This window comes from Penicillium brevicompactum (genome assembly GCF_028827555.1).
Source record: "Penicillium brevicompactum strain IBT 35665 chromosome Unknown utg000002l_segment0_segment0, whole genome shotgun sequence".
NCBI lineage: Eukaryota > Fungi > Ascomycota > Eurotiomycetes > Eurotiales > Aspergillaceae > Penicillium > Penicillium brevicompactum.
The window spans coordinates 2,911,383-2,936,278 of NW_026623205.1; the positions used below are offsets into that span (position 1 = coordinate 2,911,383).

A 24,896-nucleotide genomic window follows, 5' to 3' on the forward strand; every position below is an offset into this window, starting at 1 on the left:
ATGTGGTAAGCGGTGTGATTTGAGAGCTCCTCACGTGGTGATAAGATCCTCGATAACGAATTTGGGCGCTCCTGGAGAGCTGCCTCTTCTCCCTCCGTCATCGAGACAAGCCAAACAGATCCACAATGAGCCATCAAGTGGCCATTGCGAAAGCCTCCTTCTCGGCTGCACTACTGCGCCCCGACCCTACTTCAGTGCCTCGAGATGAGATAGCCGCCGGCCATAGCTCCCTCGAGCGCGCCTTGTTGCATTGCTCCCATGCAAACATCCAGGTCTGAGCCGTTTCATTCTGCTCTCACTTTCATCCCTACTAAACCTGAAGCTATATAGACCTGCAAAACATGGCTTCTTCAATATGTTGCTTCATCAGCCAATAGGGTAGGCATCCTAGCCAAATACCTGGTTGCTCTGGCTTCCCCCGAATCATCACAGCCCACTGGAAACAAATTTTCCTTGAAACGTCGACGTCTCCACATACTCTACTTGCTCAGTGATTTGTTGCACCATACCAAGTACCACTTAGGCACCAGCACAGCTTTCTCCACGGTGGGCGGGTCCCTGCAATTGCACATCGTGGGATTGGTTGGCCATGCGGCGGCTTGCGATCGTCAGAAGAATCCCCGGCACCACCAGCGGCTAGATGATCTGCTTAGCGTATGGTCCGAGCATGGATACTTTAATTCCGAGTTTGTCAACAAGCTCCGGGAAGTGGTAGCCAGTTCGGCCTCCACAGGTGCCGCCCCACTACCCGACGATGTCGCCAGCGCAGGTGCCAAGAAGCCCGGGAAGAACACACCCTTTGTCGTGCCATCAACCCATGGAGATCCATCGGCCCCCCACCACGATGTTCCAGCTGGAAACTTTATCCCCCACATCATGCCTAGGTTGACGCTACCCCTCCAATCTACCTCTGTCAAGCCGATTCAACTCCTAGGAGGTCCTGCGGATGGAAAGCTAGTACATATTCTCAAGGACTTTGTCGGCCATGTGGACCAAATTGGCGACCTGTCTGACCCAAAGGATGCCGATGCGGACATGGACGAGCTGGGTGAATTAGCTGTTCGGGACGAGGTCACCAAGGACCTCCTCGACGGTGAAAACTACAACGGCTGGACCCGTGCCTTCTCCCAGCAGATGAAGAAAGCCCCAGGGCGCTCTCGCAGTTCAAGCCGGAGCCGTAGCACAAGCCCAGCTAATTTCAAGCGCCGCTACAGCGACAGTTACAGCCCGGAGCCAAGATCTCCAAATCGTTCACGATCACGTACACGCGATGTGCGTCGTCGTTTCGATTCCCGGTCCAGGAGTCGCTCCCCTGTTCGTTCACGTGAAAGCTCATACACGCCTCGTGAACCTGCTTCCTCCCACTTCCCTCCTCCCCACCAATATCAACCTCATCAATACCCCCCTGCACCCAAACCCTTTCCCCCTCCCCACATCTCAAATACCCAAGGTCATTATCCTCAGCCAATGCCTAATCCCGGATATGCTCCCCCACCTCCCGCTTACGGTGCTTGGCCTCCCCCACCCCCACAGATGCCGGGTGGCTCCTACCCACAACCTGGACCGGGTCTAGCTCAGCAATCGGCGTTCCCACCTCAATATCAACACCCCCCCGATGCCATTGCCTCAAGGACGAGGTCAGCCCATGCCTCCTGGTCAGTATCATTTCCCTCCTCCCTACTCTGGAGGTCAGAATGGTGGGTGGGGTCCTCCGACTGGACCAGGTGGGCGTCAATGGCGCTGAATTATGAAGTCCTCCATGTACGAATATGATCACAATGTTGAAATACAATTTCTTGTCCCACCTAAGCGCACCCCCAACATCAATGAGTAACCGTGTCCTACCGTTTGTATATCAGTTCGACCTGTCTAATGTTGGGTCACTACGTGGTTCTTCCAAGGTTCAGATTCTTGGATCACCATGACTCCAGGGCTCGTCGTGTCTCTAATGTTAGGTGTTCAATGTCTGCGATGACAATGCCTAGCCCTGGAGGAACCCCGTCCATCACACAGGCAAAGCTAAGAGACATGTAATAAGAATCAGACTAGGTCGTGCAGTAGATAAAGCTTTGTATAGTAATATCAAATTGAGAAAGTAATAAACAAAATTTCCAAATTCCGTGACCCAAACTACACCGGGGGATATACATCGATTGGTGAGACCCTGCAACCTACATGGACTTTAGGTGACAGCGTCCATGATCATATCAGCCTGAGTCTCCTCGACTTTACCCTGATTGTTGTAGTAGTTCTTCTTGGTCTGCTCGAAAGACTTGCAGGAGCTGAATCCAATCTGGAAGAAGTTAGATGGTGTTTTCCAGTTCGGAAGGGGACAACGCACGTCGGTGATACCGTTGCAGCACATGGGAGAGTAGGATTTTTTGTTGCAGGATGAGGGGGGCTCCTTTTCATCCATTGGTTTGCCTGTAGATACTTTAGTCGCTGTTCTCTGGACTGGTAACACGTTGGGGATGGTACATACATTGGAAGGTTATAGCAGAGCTGAGTTGGATACCGCCCACGATGGGCACCAGCTCGCCGACTGGCTTGATGAGATCGTGGCTGGTCTGCTGGACGGACATGCAGCAGGCCTTGGTCTTTTGGGCGGGGCAGGACCATGCTTCGTATGGGTTGACCGAAGGGGTGGGCGATGCGGAGGCGGACGCGGAGGAAGATGGAGAGATGAGGACCTTCGACATGGACGGGGTGGGTGTTGGTTTGTCGCTTGCAACCGGGATGGCCGAAGTGACAGAGAAGATGGCTGTCAAGCCCATAAAGAGAGTGGTGGGATGCATTGTTGCTTTGGTTTGTGGTATATAGGGTAGAGAATAACTAGAGATCTAGAGACCTGCCACGCCGAAGTTGGCTGTGGACTTGAAATTCGAAATTGGGAACAAAGTGAGAAGAGACTAAAAGAGTGTGTTGGTCTCCAGGACCTGGAACCGAAATGAATGTATGGAGCTGGGCGTGGAGGTTGTCGTTGTCGGATGGATGTCCGACGGGTTGATGAAGAAGGAAGAGAATATTTACTGGCTCTGGGCCGTGGATTCGGTTTACCAGCCACTTAGCAGGGCAACAAGATTATCCAATCTCCTTTGAATTACCCCTTCCTTGGCCACTCGTGGTTGGCTGGTTCTGAAAATCCCAGGATGCCAGGGGGTTCATCCCTCGTGTCGAGAGGTACGGTCTGACCTTGATTCGCTACCCTACTGATTCATCCGGAATGCGAACGATCAGGAATTTCTTCTCACTGGCTTTTGAAACATCTGCCCTGGTATGCTAGCTTTTGACTTTTGGTTGTTAGTCAACAAACCCCATACAATTTCCAATCTTGGAAGGACTGAAATCATATAACTCTCATTACGGAGCTCCCATATGAAATTCAATACTCATATCCCTTGAGAGTATCTTTTTCTTTTACAGAACCCCCCATACGTAGGATGCAAGCCGTAGGAAATATCATATGTGGAGTCTATAGTTCCTCGCTGCTTGTGAGAGTTTACGATTTGATATCCCTGCAACAACGTAAGGAGCTGCGCGGTCTCCTGGATGGAGATCACAATCCATGGATATTATAGCCCCAGGACTCAGGTAAATTCTCATAAGGGTTTACTCCAAGTGATCAAAATAATTTAAACTTTAGGTACAGTAAGAGAGAGCCCTGGAGAAACCGAGAGGAACTTTGGGAGGAATATGTGGAGAACTACCCTAATTGTATATTCTGGGGCGGACCCACGTCCACGGGTATCGTGTGCACGACCTCCACCCGTGGACCTGGGCCAGGCACCAAACGAATCTCCAAACTGTATAAAACATGGCACATGACCAGTAGATTTTGGTACCTACTGTGAATTCCCATCGAGCAGTAGCGGGACACCCGTGGACAGACTTCAACTTTCCGAGCAATCTCCGAACACCAATCTGATCACATCGATCTCGGCAGCATTCGCAGTACCAGATGGCCACTTGGCAGGGCTGCTCACCAAGAAGCACGAACCGCCAATGGGACTACATACGCTGGGGTGAAACCTTGGAAAGGCCCAAGGATTCCGGCTTGGAGGCCACTGACTAGGGCCAGCTACGTTACAACCTCACCACTAGCTTTGACCAAAGAGAGCGGGCGAGCATATTCAGACAAAGGAGTTGAAAACAGGTGCTCTTTTATCAGCGTTCAATAATACACATCATCATTGGCCAACACTTGGCTTGGGGTCCAATATGGACGGACATCATATCGTGACAGGGGGTTTCACCCGAGGGACAGCCAGTATCCTCGACTCGGGGAAATGTTGGTTCCACAATGGGAGATCAACAGAAAAGCAAAACGTAAAAAGCAAAAAAGAAAATCTCGCTCGCTCGCTGGTCAAAATAAAAATACAAATAGTTGTACAGACTGATCATCCTTCGCAGAAAGCGATCAGTGAAGATGGAATGCTCAGGCTCATACCCTAAGGCGGCCTATTCGGTGGGAATGAAACATCATTTGTAGACTGAGTGCGAGTCAAGTGAACGCCGAAACAGTCACAAACGATATGGGTCAAGTGAATGACGAGAAGGGAAATTGGGGCAGGGAGATAGGACGTAAACGTCCTACTCTAATTGGAAATTTGGTGTTGGAAATGTGAAAGGGGAAATGGAACCGATGAGTCACGACCAAAGGTCCTGAGATAGCGCAATACACGCAGTGATGCGTGATCCGGCTCCGAGTTCCAACAATGTTGAACACCAGAGAAAGGACGCTGAGGATCAATCGATATCCTGAGATGCAAATGCAAATGGGGGCAAGGGGGGGAAGGGAATGACCATTTCACAGTGACCTGATATAAATCGAAGACAATGGAAATCAAAATCGCTGGATCGCTTGAAAGCAGGCACGCTCTCCCGCGCCAGAGTGAACTCCGCAGAAAAAACTTCTGCATCCGGCATTGGCGGAAAAATAGTCAACTATAGATAGTTCAGAGGAACCATCCTCGCCAATGCCGTGTCATGAAACATCAAATGACATTATCATGAGCCATGGCTTGTATGAAGCCTGTGTAGAATACAGATTAGCGTTAAGTCTGTATATCGGAAAGAAGGGATACACACCATGTGAACACGGCTTAGTACGTAGCGCACTCGTCATTAGCCATGTCACGCCCGCTGATCTTGGACCCAGCCAAGTGAGCGGCGTTGTTGACGGAGGTAGGGGGCCATTGGCACTGCGCGCCAGACCAGAGCCGGTACCTTCATTGCTGCGACCACTTTGGCCGCTGCTCTGGCTGCTACGGCTGCTTGTACCACTGCCGCTATGAGAGTCGTCAACGTCAACGAAGGTAGACATTTGACGTTGAGTGTACTGCAACATAGAGCGGTTGTAGTCCTCCAAGGAGGCGCGAGCAGGGTCAAGCGACCGGTAGGAGTCAACGTGGGTCTCGCTAGCCGTGTTGTTTACACCACCAGCATCATTGGGGAACATAGACTGGACGCTCTCAGTGGGCTGTTGCATTTGAGCTGCTTGAGTCATGGTGGATAGTGGCTGTTGTGTTTTTGTTAGCTCAAGTCACTTGTCTATACTGCAGAGCAGGCCAGTAGTAAAATGGTGGTTATTTGTTGGTAGGATAGATGTTCTGTCTGTCGACGGGGTGCGGCTGCTGCAGAAACATCACCGGTGGGTGGGGGATTGCTGTTGCTGATCTTTCATTCCCAGAGGGGAGACAACTGTCTCCGCAAGTGCTCAAGTGCTTACCTTTGGCGTAGAATAAAACGGACTTCACAGTTGACTTGACAGAAGATAGAAGCTCAGGTGATAGATAGGAATGATACTGGGCACAATTGAGGAAGAGATGGATGTTGTTTGTACTAAGCCGTATTGGGGACCAAAGATACAAGCCAAGGATACAGAAGTTGGTGGGAAAGGGTGTTATGGGGCGATTGAGTGTAAGTTAGGGCTTATACAAGAGATTGGATCCGTTCTGCGGACAAGGATATATATAACACGCCCGTGGTTCCACAAGGGAGGATGAAATCACTTCGGAGGATGATCGAAGAAGGCAAAGTAGCCCCGGTTTGCACTTTCTGATAGGCCGAAGCAGGGTGTAATTTCTCCTGGGAGCGCCATGGGAATACTTTGACTCGAGATACTCCACTGATTACACCAAGCGGAGTACGGTGACATCACTGGCTGAAAGGGAGGGGGGAGACGATATTTTCGCGGCGACATCATAAAAAGTCTCAGCCCCCCGAGCAGTGTAATGTGTGACATAGGAAAGCATTGTCCTAGAGCGGTGGGGTTCTAACATCATCCGAAGACGTTATGAAATTCGTATACTCCACCGCTTGATGGAGAGTGGTTCGCTTTGGGAGCGATAATATCAGTCGCTCCACCGGGTGGATTGGACAAAGTCATCCGATGAGGTCACTGGGGAATGCCGATGGGCCACTGATGGACGACGAAAAGCCACAGGACGCTTTGCGATCGGCACCACCATAGTCCGGTCCCCTGCAGATCTTCGCCTGACGTCTACAGGACGAATCATAATCGCGATGACCATGGCCATTCGAACGGCGAGGCCCATCGCGCATTTTGCATTATGATGGGATAGGTCGTCCTGAGGGTCAGGCGGAAGGTATTGTGGACATCCCCGGTGGAGTAATCCCACGACGATGGTTGACCACTCTGTCGCAAAAACATAGTTTGAGGCCTGGATCCATTGAGCCCGCGAGGTGCATATCAAATGCTTCGATATAAATGACGCAGAATGAAATTTATCTAAAATATCGGGGCAAGAGAGGGGTGCAAAAATCCCCAAACTCCCGGGGGAAAAAGAAAAGAAGCCAAAGTGAAAATAGTGAGGCTCAGGCCAGAGCCTCGACGTCATACCTCGAGGCATCGGGGCGATCCGAGCATCGATGTGGTTTGTGCATCAGCCATCGGTAACTATAGGCAACATACCCACATGCAGGAACCATAGAACATATCTCAGAAATAAGGACGCTTTCGGTTTTCAAAGTGTGGGAATGGAGAAATGGAGCAAGACGAAGATGGGTATGGCTCCTGATTTGTGCTGGAAATACATCCCCGGTAGGGTGCCTGAGGCAGAAATGGCACCTGACGTCAGTGAGCCCTTGTTCCGATAGTTACTTGGGGTATCGTCGTATAGGAAGTTTTGAATCAACATATATTGCTTCTGAATACATTTACTTCTTTACATGTGCTGTATCGTATGAATAGTCTATTGCTACACAAATTCAAATTTACACTTGTAGGTAAATTACGTCTGTCATCTGAATTGTCTGAGCTGATTCTTCTATGCACAATATATGCCACTAGCAGTACTCCGTACTAGTATACAACATCCAATATTGTTTGAATTTCCATATCCCACGCCGACCCACAACAAAGTTTGGTCAGACTCTGACTAGACCGATAAGGACAGTGACAGGGGTGCTCGCATGCGCCAATCTAAGATATGTAGATCGGCTCCTGGTCTTTGCCATCCATGAACCTTGGGTACTGCCAGCGGGGAGGCGAATTGTTACATGATCGGCAAGCCATTACAATTGACCATTTTCTGTCCTGACCGCAGTTCGAAGTACTGCTGCACTGCATTGATGGCGGTGACAAACATATTAACCCGGAGTTCGTATACAAGCATATCGACTTCATGACACCTGGACATTGTTTCATCCAAAGGCAACACAACCTCAGATTCTGTGTCAAATTGCATTGCACTGTGCTGTACTCCGTACTTTCGGGGCCGAATATTGAATTTGAGACACTTCTTTATTGGGAACAAATCAATAGTCCGAAAATACATTATCACAAATGCCCAGACTGGCGATAATCTGCATGTTGCCGTCATATCCCAACGGCCACATATGTCGGAAAGACCTTTTCACACTAATTTTTGCAGCCATGATGCTTAAGTGATATCAGAGCTGCCGACAGTACTGCACAATTTCGTATAAAGGTTTTCGTTTTGTGGAGCACAATCCCTTAGAATGGGGCCTCGAACCATACCTTCGTCTCCTCCGGGGGTCCGATCACCATGATATGACAGCATACGATAATACAATGGCTGCCGTAGTTTTAGCGTTCATGCGATAGACGCTGCGCTGCGTGCGGGGCCGCGGGTTAGCTGTATCCGTAGCCATACAAGTGTATGTACTAGCAAGCACAAGTCCAAAATATCCACTATCAGTGTTCGATTGTCCATCATCGGCTCTGACTCAAAAGCGAGTGCATAAGGTTGTGCGAAGCCTCAACCCCAACAGTGAGGAGAGTCCTGCATGCCGATCGGTCAACATTGAGATACACCCTATCCGAGATTGGGAATACCGAGCAAATGATATCATTCCCAGCCATTCACTGACCCACACGCTCAAGGTGAAGACTTTGGGCATATGAGGTCACCGTCAGCCTTTAATTGTACTTCCAACCGGAACGAATCATACCCTCCCCGAGAGGGCAGACTTTGAGGCCACCCTGCGTCAGAGGCTCTGTCTCTCAAACAGAGCCTGGAATCCCGAGTTCGTTTCTTGGACACTACAATCCGTTAGGCGTTGAGCACGAAAACAATATACTAGTACAATAGAGTACAACACACATCCCCACATCAAGACCCTCAATATCTCGGTCTTTGACCGTGCGCCCATCCTTGGGTGTCGGCACATGCGATCCGAATAGTCAAAAAACCTGTTTTGGAGCAGATGCCAGCGTCAATAGACTCTGATTGCCCCATAGCTCGACAGCAACACGCGCTAGTTTCCACCGATCCATCAAAAATTAGCGTTGACATTGTATGTATCTTGGGTCATCATATCCAGGGGCGACAATATCAAGGTGACAGTCAACCATCAGTAACATCAATATGAATTCATCAATATGAAATGTATCTCTGTTCTCGGTCTGGACCCAAGGATAAGCACCAGTCGTCTCCTCATCGGGCGATATTCCCAGCATTCATCAGATAAACCTGTTCTCGGCCAGGTGTCAGTCTCAATCGACCATGCTCGCCCCTTGTTCGGGCGAGAACATACGCTAGAATTGAGCGTTACAATTCTCAACGCAGAGGTTTCCACATATCTCGCATCATCGTTCGGGCGACGTATCGATTTGAGGTGAGACTTCATCTGAGTCTTCACCGATCAAACTTGATTTCTGTACACCAGTCTCAATCCAAGATAGTACCTCTCTCTCTCTCTCTCTTTCCCTTCTCTCCGAGGATTGATTGAGCAGAAACCGGTTCTGGCCTCGGAGCAATGAGCTGTACAGTGTACATTGTACATCTAGCACGGCACACCTGCTGCTCTCTCGGAAGAGGATGCAATCATCCGGGCTTTGCCTGGACGGTCTGGACCAGGAAACAGACCACGTCAGGTCCTCAAAAGGGGGACTGGCTCTCTTCGTGCATAAACCGGTTCTATCCCCGGCGAAGGGCAGGGTCCAGTCCTCACTCCCCCGGTTGTATATTTCATTCCTCTTCATTTATGATTCCTGCTTGTGATTCTGGATTTTGTCAGTGGCTAACTTCATACAGAGTTACCAACCACAAGGAATCACCCATTTGCTACCACGAGAAGCCACGCGGGCCGTGCGGAAGCCCTTTACGTCGTACACACACACTCCCACGCCTCTCGGTCGCGGCCTCCTGCCAATGGCACATCAATGAACAACCAGGATAATGACTGTCAGACAGATGTGAGCGTTGATGTCATATCGAGTATATTTCCTGTTTCCACACGGGACAACGGGAGTGCTAATTGATTTTGTAAAGACCCAAGTAATCTAGGTCGACATGCAAGGCAAAGAACGTAGCAAAATGCATCATATTATTTCTCATCCTCATGCTCATATTCATATCACACGTAACCTGTTTCCATGTTAGTCGAGATTCGCAATAGGGTAATAGGAATCGTATCGAGGTTGGTTTCGTCACGCATGAAACCATGGAATATGATCCCACACGCACGATATCGCTACAATATCCCTATGCAAATTACACGTACCTTTCCGGGCGCCCTGGAAGAAGAACCGCACAACAAAGACTTGCAACGCAGCCATCGAGATCATCATCAGTGACTCAATGACACTGAAGTTGAAGATACGACGCTCGGTACTCCGCACGGTACTGAAGTTACGGTTCTCGCGAGTGCGGAAGTACTTCTGGTTGCGGGAGACGGTCGAGAGTTGAGCGGAGAGCTTATAGATAGACTCCTCCAGGCTGGAGGTTTGTTCGGGGCTGGCACCCTGGCGAGAGGGCAATTGGGCTCGTTGCTCGTTTTCAACCTGTATGGAGTCAGTAGCTAATCCTGAGAGGTCGTGGGATAGGTGACGGGTCACGTACCGCGATCTCGAAGTCGACCATCTTCTCGGCAAAGGTCGACATCTCGTTGTTGAAGCAGAATGTGTATTCGCCGATGCTCTGCGCGGTGAAGACGAAATCACCCTGGCGTTCCTTTGTGCCATCGAGCACGATCTTGCCGCCCGGTGCGGTTACGGAGTAGTCGACATCGAATGATCCACCGGATTGGACCTGCAGGTGGGATGTCAGTGGTGTTCAGTTCCAGCCTCCAGATGCCACCAGCCATTTCCAAAATCCCTGGATTAAATGGAGCCTGGGCGGGTAATCAATTGAACCTACCGCGAAGTAGAATGCCAACTTGGCGTTGCTCTGATCAACGTTTGTGAAGAAGCATGCTTTCTCGTTCGCTTCGAGTCTGTAGGTCAGGGCAGTTGCGGTGACTGATGAGACCAAAGAGGCCAGGCCGGCGAAAAGTGCAAACCGCATTGTGATAGTATACCGGGGTTAACTTGGGTATTTGGGGTCGACACTCGCGTCAGGAGGTTCTGGCCAGCTTTGCCTTCCGCTGTTTGCAGCGTTTGCACCCAAACAAACTACTCCATGCAACATCGGAGTTTACACTACGTTCTACTCCACACATATTTCCTGGGAATGATGCAAATTGTATTTTCATCATATGGACTTGATTGCCTTCTACTTGGGCTGACTAGACAAAACAATTAGAAAGGAAAAGTGAAAAAAAAGGCATGATCATCGCATCAGGCCGTCACTGCTCATGTACTAGATCACAGCATACAGCCCTCCGTCAACTCGTAACCCCCCAGCGCCATAACAATAAAGTTCTTTACCGAATGGAGAATCCATCGCTCTTGCCCCAGAAGCTGCGGTTCTTGTTGGGGTGGTCAAGGCCCAGGAAGTCATCAGGGCTACCGGCCACATCAGACAAGATATCGCCTAGCAAGAGTTAGTTTTTGCATTGGATGTTGGAAAAAGGGCATCGGCACTTACCATCTTCCAAATACTTGGGGCTCGACAATGACGCACGGGGAACCACGGCGAACTTGATCTTTTCAAAGTTCTTGCCCTTGATCTGTGTACGTGCGGATAGTCGCTTCTTGGTCTCAGAGAACAGTTCACCGTGCTTCACAACGAACTTGAAAGGAATTCCGTGAGTCCGGCTGGGCTCGCGGTCAAAGCTAAAGGTGCTGATCACGCGGTCATCGGCCTCCAGGTTCAACTCCTCAGCGGGAATCTTCTCAGAGTAAAGCGTGGCGTATTCGTTGATGGCTGCCACGTTCTGATCTTCTCGGAGTTCCTTGTAAACCTTTCCACTGTGAGTTTCGGCAACCCGAATCGGCTCATTTCCAAGATTCAACTTTTGTCGAATTTCGGAAAGCAAGTCCACAACCGTGCCGCTGCGAGAAACAAGAACCTCGATGTTCTCCTAATTGCATGTTAGTCAGTGAAACGTGGGGAAGGGGTAGTTGATTGAACAAACCTCTTTGCTGACGCCGTCTGGCAGCCATGTGACCTTGAAGCACTTCTTGCTCTCATAGTCACTCAAGCTCATGTCCAAGATCTCGTAGTACAAAGCGTCCTGTCGGTGCATAGTGTACCCGTAGGCACCATACTGGCCAGTCAAGATTTGAGAGAGGTTCTGGCCGACAGTCCGCTTCAGGAAGGGCTTGGCCTTGCCATTGCTCGCCATGACGGGGGCAAATCGAAGATGAGTGGCATCCACTTGAAGGTGTTCGCCAACCTTCTTGGAGAATTGTTCATAGGTCATTTTGCGGCTGAGAGCAAGGGAGAATTCCTCGCCTTCGTTGGCTTTAATCGGGGCAAAAGTAACTTCCATGCGGTTGAGAAGGTAATCGTAGAATTGCTTGGCGTCGGTGTAGATTGCCGAGGCTGGTACCTCCGAATCCTTGAGCGAGCGTTGGAAGGTGATGATATCGCCGTCCTGGATCTCAGATTGCAGGAAAGTCTGCTTAGGCTTCATGGAGTCGATCATGTTGTGCTTAATCTCTTCGAAAAGCAAGAAGTCTGTTCCGGCGGGCCATCCCATCCGAGAGAGAATTGTGGGTGCCAACTCGCTCACCTTTTGGCTCTTGCGGACATAGACGGAGCCAACGCCAGCCAGGGTTTGAGTTGCAACGTCAAAGTTTTTCAAGAAGATGAGAACCGAATCGCTATCGGGCCACGACCCAGGCTGTCCATCTGCACCCGCAGGTGCGACTTCCATCCACACGCGGAAAACATGACCCTTGGTGCCAAACTTGTTGTATGCCTCTTCAAGGGTCATTTCTTGATCACGGATGACCTGATCGGGTCTGGTTGTCTTGTTTTGGCGGTTCACCATGACCCAGAATCGGATGGCCTCGGCCTTGAGACCCCGTTCCTCGGCGATTTCCTGTGCGAACTCGCTCACCTTCTTGGCACGAAGGGTCTTGTATTGCTGGGGAAGCGCCGGGTCTTCCGCAGGCAGGTCGGTGCTGGTCAGATCAAATCCATGGTGGTTCTTAAATTTATCATCGTCCAGAACGCCCACGTTTATATAGAGATGAGCCTCGTCCTTCTCCTTTTTCTTGCGCAGCATCTCAGCCCGATCCTCGGTAAGGCGCTTCTCAATGTGAGAGGGTACATCATCCTTGGTGACTGGGAAAAGCACGTCATCCTGTCTTGTTTTGCGAATGTAGACCAACATGTAGGCATTGTTAGTGCGGATAGCGGAACGACCTCCAGATCCATTTGTGCGCTGCTGAGTATCTCCATAGTTCTCGTCCAGCACTTCGCGGTCAGTTGCACGGTTGACGCGGTCGTCATCGAAGCGGTACCAGTCTCCATCCTTGGTGGGCTTGAGGAAAGCGTAGTAATGTCCGGCATCAAGGTTACCGCTGTGGACAAGAACGCCGTGTAATTGATAGACCCAGGACTCCGACTTATCCGCGCCGCTTGAAAGGTAAGGGGCGGCATCGAATTCCATAGGGAATGTGTGCAGATCGTTGACCTTCGCCATCATATCGAGGTTAAGATCATATTCGAATCGCTTGAGATGGAGGTGTAGAACTGGCGGGAAGCTCTCGAAGATAACACCCTTCTTGGCGTCTTGCAGACCGTAAGGCGCGCCAGCTTCGTATTTGTTCTCTCCCTCCAGGGTCTCGACCTGGATGTAATCTTTGAAGCTGTCGTCCAAGGTCTTGTTACCTCGTACATTGAGTTGGATGTCCCAAAATTCCTCCACGCGTGAAGATTCGTAGTCGACATTGATGCAAGAAATGTATGTTTTGGTCTTTCCGACGAACAGATCTGGTAGAACCTTCTCGGCAACGGTACCCTTCATTTTGTGCTCCAATCTCTCCATCAGCTTTCGTGAAAGCTCCTGTACATCTTGCTGTTCAAAAATTTGGCTAGATTGCCAGCCGAAGGAAGCGGTGAGCTCAGTCGTCGAGACGGCGGTTTCGTTCGTCTGCAGATTGTAGAATAATCTCTGGAGAGCCCACGCACTATTCTCCCGCGAAGCCTCCTGATCGGTGGGTATTTGGTAGACGGCCTTGCGGAAGGCGTTTGTGAAATAGAGGGACTGCAGAAGCGAATTGAGGTAGCAGGTAGCTCCCTGGTTCCTCAATCCGACCATACCGGTCTCCTTCTTCGAGTCGTAGTTTTGGAAGCTGTGCCACAGGACACCCGTGGGATCCTTCACCACACGCACGTAGGCCGTGATGTTTGCCTCGTCATTCTGCACCAACGGGACATTCTTGCCCTCGAAGGGATCGGTGAAGAGCCCCCTGAGGTCATAGAATCTGGTAAAGCCCCAATCACCCTCTTCGGCGGTGAATCGGTGGGTTGCGACTAGTTTCAATTTAGCGTTCCGCTCGCCCCATCTCCCCGCAGCTCAGAGGTCTTACCATGTGGCACGTAGATCGAAGGGTCGTTGACGTTCGACAACACCAAGCCAAATTGCACACAAGAGTACCAGTTGGCTGGTGGCTCGCCGTCCCAAGCATGTTCCAAGTAAAACGAGGCATGTTCGGCGTGGTTACCGTAGGGGTAGAAGAGGATGCGCCTGTACCCACGTCAGATCAGGCCTCAACGCAATATAAGAGTTATAATACTGACCAAGGGAAGCCACCGCACTGGAAGACAGGGCCGTGTGACTTGCGCTCCATCTTCCGCCAATCCGACAGGCGCCATGTGCTGACAACCTCATCTTCGATCTCGAGGTCCGGGATCTTGGGGAGGATCTTGGCCATCATGGCGGCGTCTATATGACCATCATAATTAGCATACTTGGAATCTTCCAGCGAAACGGTATGGAGAGCGTGGGATCGGTCTGCGGGGGTGGCCGGGGTCGCTTTGTGTCCTCAAGCTGGGCTGTTTTGCTTATGGGAATGAAGAATACAACACGTACGGTCATCTGCGGTCGCAGGGGACTCGGGATCGGAGGCCGAGGGAGACACGACAACGACATCGGTCTGTTCGGTCGGGTAATCATAGTCATCGACAAGCATGTCGTTCTCCGCGAGCTGTTTGCAAAGGTTAGGCCAATGACGACACAGACGAGGGGCAGGGAAGTCTCACGTTTTCCATCGCGGGAAGCGCCTTCCCAGCCGGAAGGCGACAGTTTTATGTTGGAAGGTGTTTTGTGAATTTTGAAAGGAAAGAATGCAAGGGAGAGAACAGCCGGGGGAGTGGATGGGAGGATTCTTTCTGAACCCGCAGAATAATAAGGGCCCGGAGCTAGCGGTGGCGGAGCCTCTCTGGGTCAATTAGATCTGCCCGTGAAGAAATCAGGTTTGATGTCAAAAAAAGGTCGGACTTGTATGAAATAAATGGGAATCGTTTGCTCCGAGCTTCGAGAAGCTTTGCATCTGAGTTTAGAATGTAAAGAGAATTGAAGACGGTGAGTCCCTTCGCATTAAGTGGAAACGCCTGCATATCTCCAGTCTTCTACAGTTGTGCGAGGTCTATATAGCTCGATATCTCTGGATTATATGGACTCTTAGGCCCCCTGCACTCGAAAACTCTAGAGCTCTCGAAATCTGACAACGACCTCAGCTCATAATGAGACCATGTTCCCTTCTATCAACCCCTCATATGATCTCTCCACGAGGTGATCGGCCCAGAGTCCGTGCAGATACTTCCGAGGCACCGTTGGGCTCGATATAAAACCCTGACTGTGTTCAATTCCCTGCGATCGGGTTGACAACCTTGAAAGTCCTGCGTTTTTTGTTCCTCTTGTCCTTTCTCAACAGCAGAACAGCAGAGAAGTGAACGAATACAAAACAAACGATCTCAAGTAAAGAGTCAAGTGCATCACATGCTTGGCTCACCGCCCGCGACCCCAAACTCTGGAGATACGCCATCAACTTCTCGACATTCTCCAAATGAGTGCATGAAGCACAATGAGGTCGAATTATTCACCTCGGAGCTGGAAATCCTTCCAATATCTCCCCACCCGTCTCTACTCGAGAGCGCACAGCCCCCCATGGCGGCCAGTGTCCGCCGTCGATGAGTATGACTCAAGATGAAGCTATGGATTTCGTGTGCTAACCGCGATTTTGCGCCAGATGGGTGGAGAGGGCGATACGCCCCATCAGTCTTCGCCAGTTGACCTTCTTCGGCCGTACCCTTACCGAACCGCGCCTGATCAGCTCTGCAAACTACGTGCGAACCGAGCTGCCAACCCGGTAGGTCACAACAACTGCAAACCCGTGAGAAGATATCGCTGACGGGATGACGGGATAGACTGGCGCATCGATTGCGAGACATTCAACAGCTACCCTATGTGGTGGTGGCCAACCCACACCTTACTCTCGTATACGAGCTGTACTACAAAGCGTTTGAGAAGGCCCGCGTGGTGCCTGAGATCAGGAGCCTGGAAGATAATGATCGGTTCTGTGATATACTCAAGGAGATGCTGAGAGAGCACTTGGTGGTGATCCCCAATCTGGCGATGGGTGTGTTGGAGTGCCGAAACCTTGCTCCGGCGGACGAGATGGACCGTCTGATGAACACGCTTCTGCGAGCGGTACGTGCATCGAAACAACCCCATTCTGACCCGGATCGTGGCTGACAAGCTTCTTTCAATTGCAGAGAATCTCCCGCCGAGTCATCGCCGAACAGCACCTCGCTCTCACCGAAACCTTCAACTCTCCATGGCATTTCCCCGACTCCCACGACCGAACCGATATGAACGCGGATTTCGTGGGAGAAGTGTTCCTCAAGTGTAAGGCGAAGGAAGTGGTTGAGAGATGTGGTAAGGTCGCACAGGATCTGATGCGGACGACCTCGGAGTCGACCCAGATCCCTGCCATCACTGTCCGGGGCCATACCGACGCCACTTTCCCGTATATACTAAGTCACCTCGAGTACATCATCGGGGAGCTCCTTCGCAACTCGGTTCAGGCGGTGATGGAGAAATACCATGGCTCCACCGAGCCGCCGCCACCGATCGAGGTGCTCGTGTGCGAGACCCCACAGCACGTGATAATGCGAATCTCCGACCAAGGTGGAGGTATCCCGCGGGAGATTCTCCCTTATCTCTGGTCGTTTAGCAAGGGTCCTCGCACACAGACCCGATTGGAGAACCTTGGGCGGGTCCCCGCAATGGCAGCTACCATGCAAGAGCTGCAAGTGTTCCACGAACGCAAGCATGCAAATCACGACACATCATTCTTATCATACCATGAAGGATCTTTGGACACACTGACGTCACGGCCGCCAGATCTTCGATTGGGAATGGGGTTGCCCATGAGTCGGGTTTATGCTGAATACTGGGCAGGCAGTCTCGAACTGCACAGTCTGGAAGGCTATGGTGTGGATGCCTTCCTGCAGATCTCGAAGCTTGGAAACAAGAACGAGCAAGTCACCACTCGAGCAGCGATCGATGCTGTGTAGAGAGATTCGAAAACACAAAAACAGGAAAAGAAATCCCGAGTCCTTTTGTATCTTTGGATGTGCTGTCTGTGCAGGCGACAAAGGTACAACAGCACAACATGCACCGCCACATGTGTTGGAGTGTGGCGTGTGGCGTGGATCCACTTATTTGGCTCGGTGACATCATCTTGTCACCGCCCGCCAATCAGCATTGTGGCTGCCTCAGCCCTACCGGTTCCTCTCAGTCGATCGTCTGACGTCGTGGGCCAAGATGAAACGCATTAACTCCCCTGCCGATGACAACGAGCCTATTTATATCTTCATCCTCCTCTTCACAATCCTCCTTCTCAGCTTCCTTGCTACCACCGACTTCAAACGTTCCAAAGTCGACTAAACCAAATCCGCAATTATGGCAGGCACATGCTCAATGCTGTGCATGATTATCATCACAATCTTCAGTAAGTGTTTATTCGGGCAATATGATCTTGAAGCTGCCCTGGTCTCCTGATGATGACCCCGCATCTAACACACTCCAGTTCCCCCTCTTGGCGTCTTCCTCATCTCAGGCTGCGGAGTTGATTTCTGGATCAATGTCCTCCTCACTATTCTCGGGTAAGTTGCTCCACACACATGGAGCTTCTCACCAGCTGACAAGAAGCCTCAGGTACTTCCCCGGTCACATCCACGCCTTCTACTTGGAATATGTCTACTACGATCGCCGCAACCGCGATCCTCTAACTCGAGCATCCCAACGACCCGCACCCGGTGTCTACTCTGATCGCATTCAAAACGGAGGTCACCACCACACACACGCAGACAGGAATTATGGCACTGTGTGATTCACCACACTGAACCGTTTTATTGGCATTTTGACGACCTTGAGCTGTCTTGCTCCATGTTTTTGACTCCGACCTAAGCGATTCTTATTGTTTCCATATCCATACCCTTATTAAAGCTTCTTTGGGCATCATCATGCCTATTAGGAGTATGAAATAAGATAATGATTTCCTGATCACAGCCACCATCAACTTCCAAGGTTAGCTTCCCTCGGGATCTAGAGCGTTTACCAGTAGCTTCAATCCAAGGCCCTAGCGTAGTGTAGAAACAGTTACTTCAGCCAGCCACGGAGGCAAATGTATCATTTATATTGCGTTGCACATGTGATTGAGCTCTGAAATACATCCAACAGAAATCCAACCGGTAGAAAAAGGTTCAGCGCCATCCAATAAAAGCCTATACACGGACCTTCTCAGTGCCCGCTTGCTCAGTCTTCGCCTTCTCTTCAGCAGCAGCCTTCTTGTTCCCCTTCAATTCAGGGAAATCAAAAGCCTCACTGCTGACAATCGTGCCCGCAGTCCGGGGCAAAGCACCGGTCCTGGGAGCCCAGAACAAAGCCCCAACCCACGGCTGAACATTCCATCCAACATGAAGAGTCACGTTCTGGCGCTCCGCGAGACGTCCAGTAATATCGCTAATCTGGTACTTGCCCTTTTGGCCACGCAGCCTCAGAACACCAGGCGTAGCGGCCTCCTTGGCCTTCGCGGCCTTGCTTGGCTTTGCATTGCGCTTCTTGTTGCGTCGCGTCGCGGAGGCGGAGGATGATGTGAGCGATTCTGGGAGAAGGGCTGTTACTCGGTCCTTGAGGATGTCGAAGGAGTATGGGGATGGTGTCGCGGGGATGATCGCGTCCCAGATGATCGCCTCGGAGTCGCGAACTTGCGAGTTGGGCTTATCGGAGGAGGAGTAGGTGGCGTAGACGTAGACGAAGAGCTGCTTGGTGTTCCAGTTGAAGAGCGGGCTCAGGTCGGCGTCCAGGTCGAACCGGAACTGCGCATACTCCTCGCGCTTGGTCGAGTGATAGTGAGGGCGGCCTTTGACGCTGCATTTTGTATTATGTTAGTGCCTTGTACCTCTGGAAGTTCCATGGGTGGCAAGTTAATTGCGGTGGTGCACTTACACCTGGACGTTCTTCAGCTGCACGGAGGCATTGGTGTCCTCTGCCGGGAAGAGAAGGACAGAGACAGCGGCAAATGCACTGACGACCAGCGCAACCGTGGTGAAAAAGCCGAATACCGACTGGATGCGGGTTAGTGAGGAGTGCATCGCGGGTGGTTGCTGGGAGAGGAAGAGATGAAGCCAGCTGGGCCGGTTGTGTTTAGTGCTTATCGATAAGCGGCATCTATAGAACGCTATCTTTCCCAGGTTGGGGTCATCGTTGACCTTCCTCTCTTCTTTGCTTGAACTTTCAGCGTCTTTTCTTCGGGTTGACTCTTCTCTTTCTTTCACAAACTTTCAATTCAACCCCATCATCGCTTCCCAACTTCACTTTTTCATCCCTCACCACCCTCACAATTCACAACCACTTTGATTTACGGACCCCACACTAGCCAAAATGGGTGACCATGTCCTCTTTTTCTATGGTAAGTCTCTAAATTTAGATACAATTTATAAGCTAACATTTCCAAGGTACTCTGATGGCACCTCAAGTGCTTCATCGTGTCATTCATGGCAGCCCCAACCCTGAGCCCTGGCAGAAAGCCATGATCAGCTTCCAACCAGCCATTCTCCACGGCTATCGTCGCCATCGCGTTCAACACGCTGATTATCCTGGTATCCTTCCAGTTGACCAAGGAACCGGAGAGCAGTCGGCCTCTGATGCCACTTCAGCCAGGAAGTCGGTTCTCGGTACCCTCGTCTCGGGACTAACAGATCAAGATGTCCGTCGCCTTGACTGCTTCGAAGGCGCAGACTATACTCGAAAGCAGGTGGTTGTGCACAAGCTGCAGAAGTTCAATGAAGTGTCTGGTGATGCGTGCGCGGAAAGTTTGCCGAAGATGCTCGATGCGGCTCGGACCGCTGTTGCGGATGAAGAAGAGACACCGGCAATGACCTACGTGTGGACCTCTGGGAAGGATTGGCTTGAAGATGCAGAGTGGGACTTCGAGGCTTTCAAGAAAGATAAGTTGGCATGGTGGGCTGGGACCATCGAGGATGAGTTCTGAAGCATATCATCTTGTTTGGCTGTCTCGCCTCAAACATCCGATTCATCGTTATCGCACGCCTTAACGAGCTCAGCAAAGTTACAAAGCCTTCATTCGGAGGCTATAAGAGATTCTTGGGGGGAATACGTGCACTCGGAAGAAAATACGACTACAATCTCAGCTGGACTATTATTTGGTAGCTTTTCTACCCATGGAAATCTTTTAGGATCAATGAAATAACGAAATTGCAATTCAATGCAGAAAATGGTATCTTATGCTATCACTTCGCTGTGCCGTCCCATCATTCACCTCAACTCTGCTCAAACTCCCTGAACTGAGGGGCTATCTATATCAGAAATGATGGTTTCCCATGAAAAACCATACGGAACGCTAAAAACAAGATCAAGATTCGTAGAAAAAAGCTGCCACTGGCAGTGACATATTCGCAGTTGAAGTGTGAATTGGAAGAGATTGGGTCAAGTTGTCGAGATGAGTACTTTCAATTTTTGAAGCGGTCCCGATGCTTCCGCCGAGTTTGCTGGGGTTCGGCTGGCGAAGGTGTTCTGGGTATTTCGGGCTCTTCCTGGCTACCGGGTACTTGGATGACCGGTTGGTCCTGCGTGAGAGAACTCATTATGTTCTGAGGTTTTCCGGATGCAGCATTCTTAGATTTCGATGTTGGGGTGGTTTCGGCTGACGCCATTTGCAGCTGGCTCCGGGCTCGCTCCTCTTTGTGGCCCTCGTTGGCCTTCTGCGTCCCAGGATCCACGGGCTTGGGATCCTTCTCTGGTATGGACCAGGTATTGTTCTCCTGTTGGGGCTCCGGCTGAGACTCGGGCACCATATCATCGGCAGGAGTATCTTCCTTGTGGGGCACGTTTGGACCAAGCAGGTAATTGATTGGTGATCGGTCTGCCATCCGCGGTCCCTTTGAACTCTGGCCTTTCAGGTTCTGCTCCGTATAAAGATCATCAAGGAAGGTGCGTAGGCGGTACCGAAGAAGACCAGAGCCCAGTGGAGGCCAATCAACGTCAGAATCCATACCTCGCTGAAGAACCTTGGCAATGAACCAGTCGGGACTTTGGATGAACTTCTCGAGATAGGCCAATAGGTAGAGTCCGCAGTCGGAAAAATTTGGCTGGAGGGGGATTCCTCGGCCCCGCATTCCCTTGATACCGCTGGTTTGGATCTGCACGCCGCGCTTGCCTTTCGCTTCTGCTGAGATGTACTCGCGGAGGACTTTGATGGTCGGGGAACGAGAAACGTCCAAGGAGTCAAAGGTAATGATGGTCGGCTGGTTGGGATTCAGCTTATGCGCGGCGGATACTCGGCTCTTCTTTCGAGTGGCTGACTGAGAAGCTGCAGCCTCGTCCTGCGCAAGCTGCTGCGCTGCTTCCTTGGACAAGTGTGGGGTGGAGTTTGACTTCTTCTCAGCATCTGATTCTCCAGAGCCAACCTGTGGCTCTGGTGCTGGGAAGTTTGCACCTTCATTTGCCGATCTTTGCTGCTCCATTATGATGGAAGCCAGATTCTTTCGAGTGTTTTGTTCCTTCAATGGCCCAGGAGATTGATTGTTGTTTTCCTCAAGCTTTTGCCCGGTGGAACTATCGGATTCCGGTTCCGCCTGCGGCTCCGGAGATTCGTCAATCTTTTGCACATCGGCTGGGCGTGGAGTTTCTGCTTCCTCGGCTGAAGATGGTGTCTGAGCTTGTTCTGCTTGCTCCACTGGCTCCGCGTCCCCGAATGACAGGCTGGGCAAGTTGCATATCACGGCGATGTACCAATGCTGATGCTCGTTGATAGGAACCAGGATATAGTCGTAGCCGAAGAGATCCACGCTCCGGGTCCATTTTTCCACTCCTTTGTAATTAAACAGAGAAGTACCTGGTGGTCTGAGAGTCGCAAAAAAATACGAGTTGAAGAAGTAGATCCGCTTTGCAGCATCCGGATTTGTTCGCTCGAGATTTTCTTGAAGGAACCGCATGTAAAAGGCAATGAGGTTATCATTGAGATAGGTGTCCTCACGTAACCGGTCACGGTCATCAAGAGTGACCTCGGCTTTCTTCTTTCCGTTTGGCGGGTAGACCAAAGGCTGGTTCCAATTTTCTCGGAAGGAATCATCTTCAAGCAGGGCACTATTCAGATGGTTGGTGGATGGTCCAGATCCGTTCAACGCACTGTACGCCTTGGGTACCTCGCGAAGTGTTCGTGAGCGGGTCCCACGGCCCACGGTTCCCAATGGCTCCACGGGTAGCTCAGATTCGACCGTGGCATTTAGGTCAGAAGTTTGGTGGTCACGGTCTTTCGCAATTGATCTGGAGTTCTGACCGAGATCCAGGGAGCCCTTTCGAAGCCTGCTACCCTTTGGTTCAGGAACCTGACCGTTGGCTTGCCTCAAATTGTCTCTGAGTTTGAGCCGTCCTTTGGGTATCTCGGGAACAGTGTTGGGACCGTAGCCGGGTAGAGACATCAGATTACGGTCGTCCGCGTGTGTGTGTTGCTTTTTGTACTGGTGGAATTTGGCACTCATTTCGTCGCTGTCTAATGTTAGCAGACTGTTCCAGCATGCACACGGTACTCTTCAAGACATACTCATCTTTAGCGTCGATAAAGATGCCGTGCGGCTCCAGTAGATGCTTGATCAACGTCACGGCCTGCTGCTCCTTCTTGTTGCAGAACTCAAGGTCCATTCGTAGATTGCTACTGTTGTTCTTCCATCCTGTAAGTATCATTGTCGCCTTCTTCTTGGTCACGCCGTTGCTGTAATAGAATGCTCTGATCTGGTTGAAGGGGATCTTGAGCTCTTGGTCGTCCCCAAGGAGATCTGCACGAAGCTCGAACCCAGCATCGGTGATATGGATCGGAGCAAATTCCTCATCGCGGCATTGCTTGCTGAATGATCCTACTCGGAGGTACGACGCTTTCAACGTTGATTTATTGGCGAACTTCTGGTGAGAGTGCTTGGTCTTTTTCTTTCCTTGTGGCGAGGAGAATTCCGTGGGCCGAATGTCAGCCGGGGAACGCTTTCGAGTAATGGTTTGGGACTGCATCTCAGTGTTCAGTGGACGCGGAACTTTGGTGGACTTTGTTGTGATGATCTTCTTTGGATCCGTCGTGATATCACCTTGAATTGCATCCGGACTCTCCCTGCCACTGTCAAGAGAACGATTCTGATGAGAGCCAGCGAATTTTTCTTGATCAAATTTCTTGACTTTGACTTCAACCCTATCTATGACCTGGAGCTCGTCGTCGGCTTTGTGTTTCGCGTTGCCTTTAGGCACTTGATATTCATTCTGCTTCCGTACACCTCGCCGTTGCTGTGCAGCTTTTTCCGTAAACTGCTCGTCGGGAATGTGTGCAGCAGCATGTTGTTTTATTTGAGTTCGTCGACGGGTCGGTGACATCGAGAGACCATCTTCCACTTCTTTGTATTCATTAAGACGATGAGAGAGACCAATGGATCCCTTGCGCTTCGGTTGGAGGCCTTGCTGCGGGGAGTCCCAAGCTCCTAGGTGAGAGCGATCCTCGATGACATCTGTTGTGGTGGTCGAGCCAATTGCAGGGCCCAGAATACCTTGGCGCCGTTTCTTACTAGGCCGGCTTGATTCTTCAAATGCATCATCGGGGAGTGTTGGGTTTCGTCGCATGTTAGAAGCATATTCTTTTGGCTTCGCTCGACCACGGACTGGTTCACTGGTCCGGATTTTGTTCGATATCTTATCCGACGGCGAAAACGAATAATTAGACTGAAGACAAGAATTAGCGGAGAATAAACTAGCAGGCGCTAAAACCCACCCCTGGCTTCTTTGTTTTTGATGGCATTGTTGCGCTGGGCTTTATCGGAACAGCGTTGGGGTCCCTATTGAAGAAAAAAAAACGGGGCTCCGGTTAGTTGCGCCCCCCCATTGTATCCATTCAATTTCAACGAACCTGATTGTTCCTCCTAACAGACGAGCCTCATCCTGTCGGTCCCGGCTATTCTTGTTCACCATCTGCGACGGCTGGCTAGTTCTGCGCGAGGGTAATGTCGTCAGCTGTGTGCCGGTAGACTGATTGGCGGGATCCATCTCTGACCGATCGTCGAGGTCTATGACAAGGTGTGGAAATTGGGGAGGTGTGCGCTGGCTTGTGCTCGGAGGTCCAGTTGGCGAGGAAATGTTATCGACATAACTATGAACAGCCTAGGAGTTACGATCAGCCTATTCTTAATCATGTAATCCTGGCTATGACCAAGTGACCAGCTCAAGGGCAGTTTGGACTGATCAACAACTCCTCGAGCTGAGGAGAGCTGAGGTTGTATAAAAAGATAGACCGAAAGGTAGGTGTGGGCGGGAACGCGCAGATTTCGATACACACCTCCGGGTGATCAGTCACACCAACACTTTGCGCAGCAGAAGCTTCGGGCGGATCGTCTTCGAGTGTAAAGGGAGCGCGACCAGGTCGATAACGAGGAGGGGTCTGCGGTTGTCCAGGTTGGACAGCAGATCGGCCTTGACCCCGTTGACTCCGTTGGCTTCGCGGAGAGAGATTTGCAAAGAAATTTGCAAAACTTTCAAATACAGGCATGAGGGCAGCCACTCCAGGGCATTATGCAGGTGTTCACTCGAGTAGAGCTTCTTCATACTTTGGTCTGAGGCCCGCCGCATCGTCATCTTCAGTCTTAGGCGGTCAAAACTCGGCGCCTGAGAATTCGGGTGTCGTTCTTTGAGAACTTGGCTACGTAACTATACGGAGTATGGCCAGGGTCATGATC

General features: G+C 50.9%; 11 protein-coding genes across 11 annotated transcripts; 4 read left to right on the plus strand and 7 right to left on the minus strand.

The window, feature by feature from the left end:
• Positions 1-125: 125 nt before the first annotated feature.
• Positions 126-1,773, plus strand: N7506_003775 (RNA polymerase II-binding domain-containing protein; the record flags this gene model as incomplete). Its single annotated transcript, XM_056953070.1, has 2 exons — positions 126-272; positions 331-1,773. 2 exons carry the CDS (start codon positions 126-128, stop codon positions 1,771-1,773), a joined length of 1,590 nt encoding a protein of 529 aa, XP_056814762.1.
• Positions 1,774-2,182: 409 nt separating this feature from the next.
• Positions 2,183-2,795, minus strand: N7506_003776 (uncharacterized protein; the record flags this gene model as incomplete). Its single annotated transcript, XM_056953071.1, has 2 exons — positions 2,183-2,424; positions 2,483-2,795. The coding sequence occupies 2 exons, from the start codon at positions 2,793-2,795 to the stop codon at positions 2,183-2,185; spliced, it is 555 nt and encodes a 184-aa protein (XP_056814763.1).
• A 2,199-nt stretch (positions 2,796-4,994) lies between these two features.
• Positions 4,995-5,506, minus strand: N7506_003777 (uncharacterized protein; the record flags this gene model as incomplete). Its single annotated transcript, XM_056953072.1, has 2 exons — positions 4,995-5,032; positions 5,089-5,506. The coding sequence occupies 2 exons, from the start codon at positions 5,504-5,506 to the stop codon at positions 4,995-4,997; spliced, it is 456 nt and encodes a 151-aa protein (XP_056814764.1).
• Positions 5,507-6,384: 878 nt separating this feature from the next.
• Positions 6,385-6,564, minus strand: N7506_003778 (uncharacterized protein; the record flags this gene model as incomplete). The annotated part of the gene is made up of 1 exon (XM_056953073.1): positions 6,385-6,564. One exon carries the CDS (start codon positions 6,562-6,564, stop codon positions 6,385-6,387), a length of 180 nt encoding a protein of 59 aa, XP_056814765.1.
• Positions 6,565-9,843: 3,279 nt separating this feature from the next.
• On the minus strand, positions 9,844-10,772 carry N7506_003779 (p24 family protein; the record flags this gene model as incomplete). Its single annotated transcript, XM_056953074.1, has 4 exons — positions 9,844-9,854; positions 9,991-10,270; positions 10,329-10,517; positions 10,626-10,772. The coding sequence occupies 4 exons, from the start codon at positions 10,770-10,772 to the stop codon at positions 9,844-9,846; spliced, it is 627 nt and encodes a 208-aa protein (XP_056814766.1).
• A 358-nt stretch (positions 10,773-11,130) lies between these two features.
• Positions 11,131-14,873, minus strand: N7506_003780 (ubiquitin-specific protease UBP15; the record flags this gene model as incomplete). The annotated part of the gene is made up of 7 exons (XM_056953075.1): positions 11,131-11,240; positions 11,295-11,730; positions 11,785-14,135; positions 14,192-14,349; positions 14,403-14,547; positions 14,695-14,809; positions 14,865-14,873. The coding sequence occupies 7 exons, from the start codon at positions 14,871-14,873 to the stop codon at positions 11,131-11,133; spliced, it is 3,324 nt and encodes a 1,107-aa protein (XP_056814767.1).
• An 815-nt stretch (positions 14,874-15,688) lies between these two features.
• On the plus strand, positions 15,689-17,183 carry N7506_003781 (protein kinase PKP2; the record flags this gene model as incomplete). The annotated part of the gene is made up of 4 exons (XM_056953076.1): positions 15,689-15,798; positions 15,854-15,973; positions 16,032-16,314; positions 16,380-17,183. 4 exons carry the CDS (start codon positions 15,689-15,691, stop codon positions 17,181-17,183), a joined length of 1,317 nt encoding a protein of 438 aa, XP_056814768.1.
• Positions 17,184-17,571: 388 nt separating this feature from the next.
• Positions 17,572-18,001, plus strand: N7506_003782 (YqaE/Pmp3 family membrane protein; the record flags this gene model as incomplete). The annotated part of the gene is made up of 3 exons (XM_056953077.1): positions 17,572-17,620; positions 17,699-17,774; positions 17,827-18,001. The coding sequence occupies 3 exons, from the start codon at positions 17,572-17,574 to the stop codon at positions 17,999-18,001; spliced, it is 300 nt and encodes a 99-aa protein (XP_056814769.1).
• Positions 18,002-18,395: 394 nt separating this feature from the next.
• N7506_003783 (signal peptidase complex subunit SPC3) lies at positions 18,396-19,265 on the minus strand (the record flags this gene model as incomplete). Its single annotated transcript, XM_056953078.1, has 2 exons — positions 18,396-19,041; positions 19,120-19,265. The coding sequence occupies 2 exons, from the start codon at positions 19,263-19,265 to the stop codon at positions 18,396-18,398; spliced, it is 792 nt and encodes a 263-aa protein (XP_056814770.1).
• Positions 19,266-19,554: 289 nt separating this feature from the next.
• N7506_003784 (gamma-glutamylcyclotransferase family protein) lies at positions 19,555-20,164 on the plus strand (the record flags this gene model as incomplete). Its single annotated transcript, XM_056953079.1, has 2 exons — positions 19,555-19,582; positions 19,629-20,164. 2 exons carry the CDS (start codon positions 19,555-19,557, stop codon positions 20,162-20,164), a joined length of 564 nt encoding a protein of 187 aa, XP_056814771.1.
• A 478-nt stretch (positions 20,165-20,642) lies between these two features.
• N7506_003785 (uncharacterized protein) lies at positions 20,643-24,795 on the minus strand (the record flags this gene model as incomplete). Its single annotated transcript, XM_056953080.1, is given in 5 exon segments — positions 20,643-22,680; positions 22,700-23,927; positions 23,939-24,002; positions 24,022-24,324; positions 24,520-24,795. 5 exon segments carry the CDS (start codon positions 24,793-24,795, stop codon positions 20,643-20,645), a joined length of 3,909 nt encoding a protein of 1,302 aa, XP_056814772.1.
• Positions 24,796-24,896: the final 101 nt, after the last annotated feature.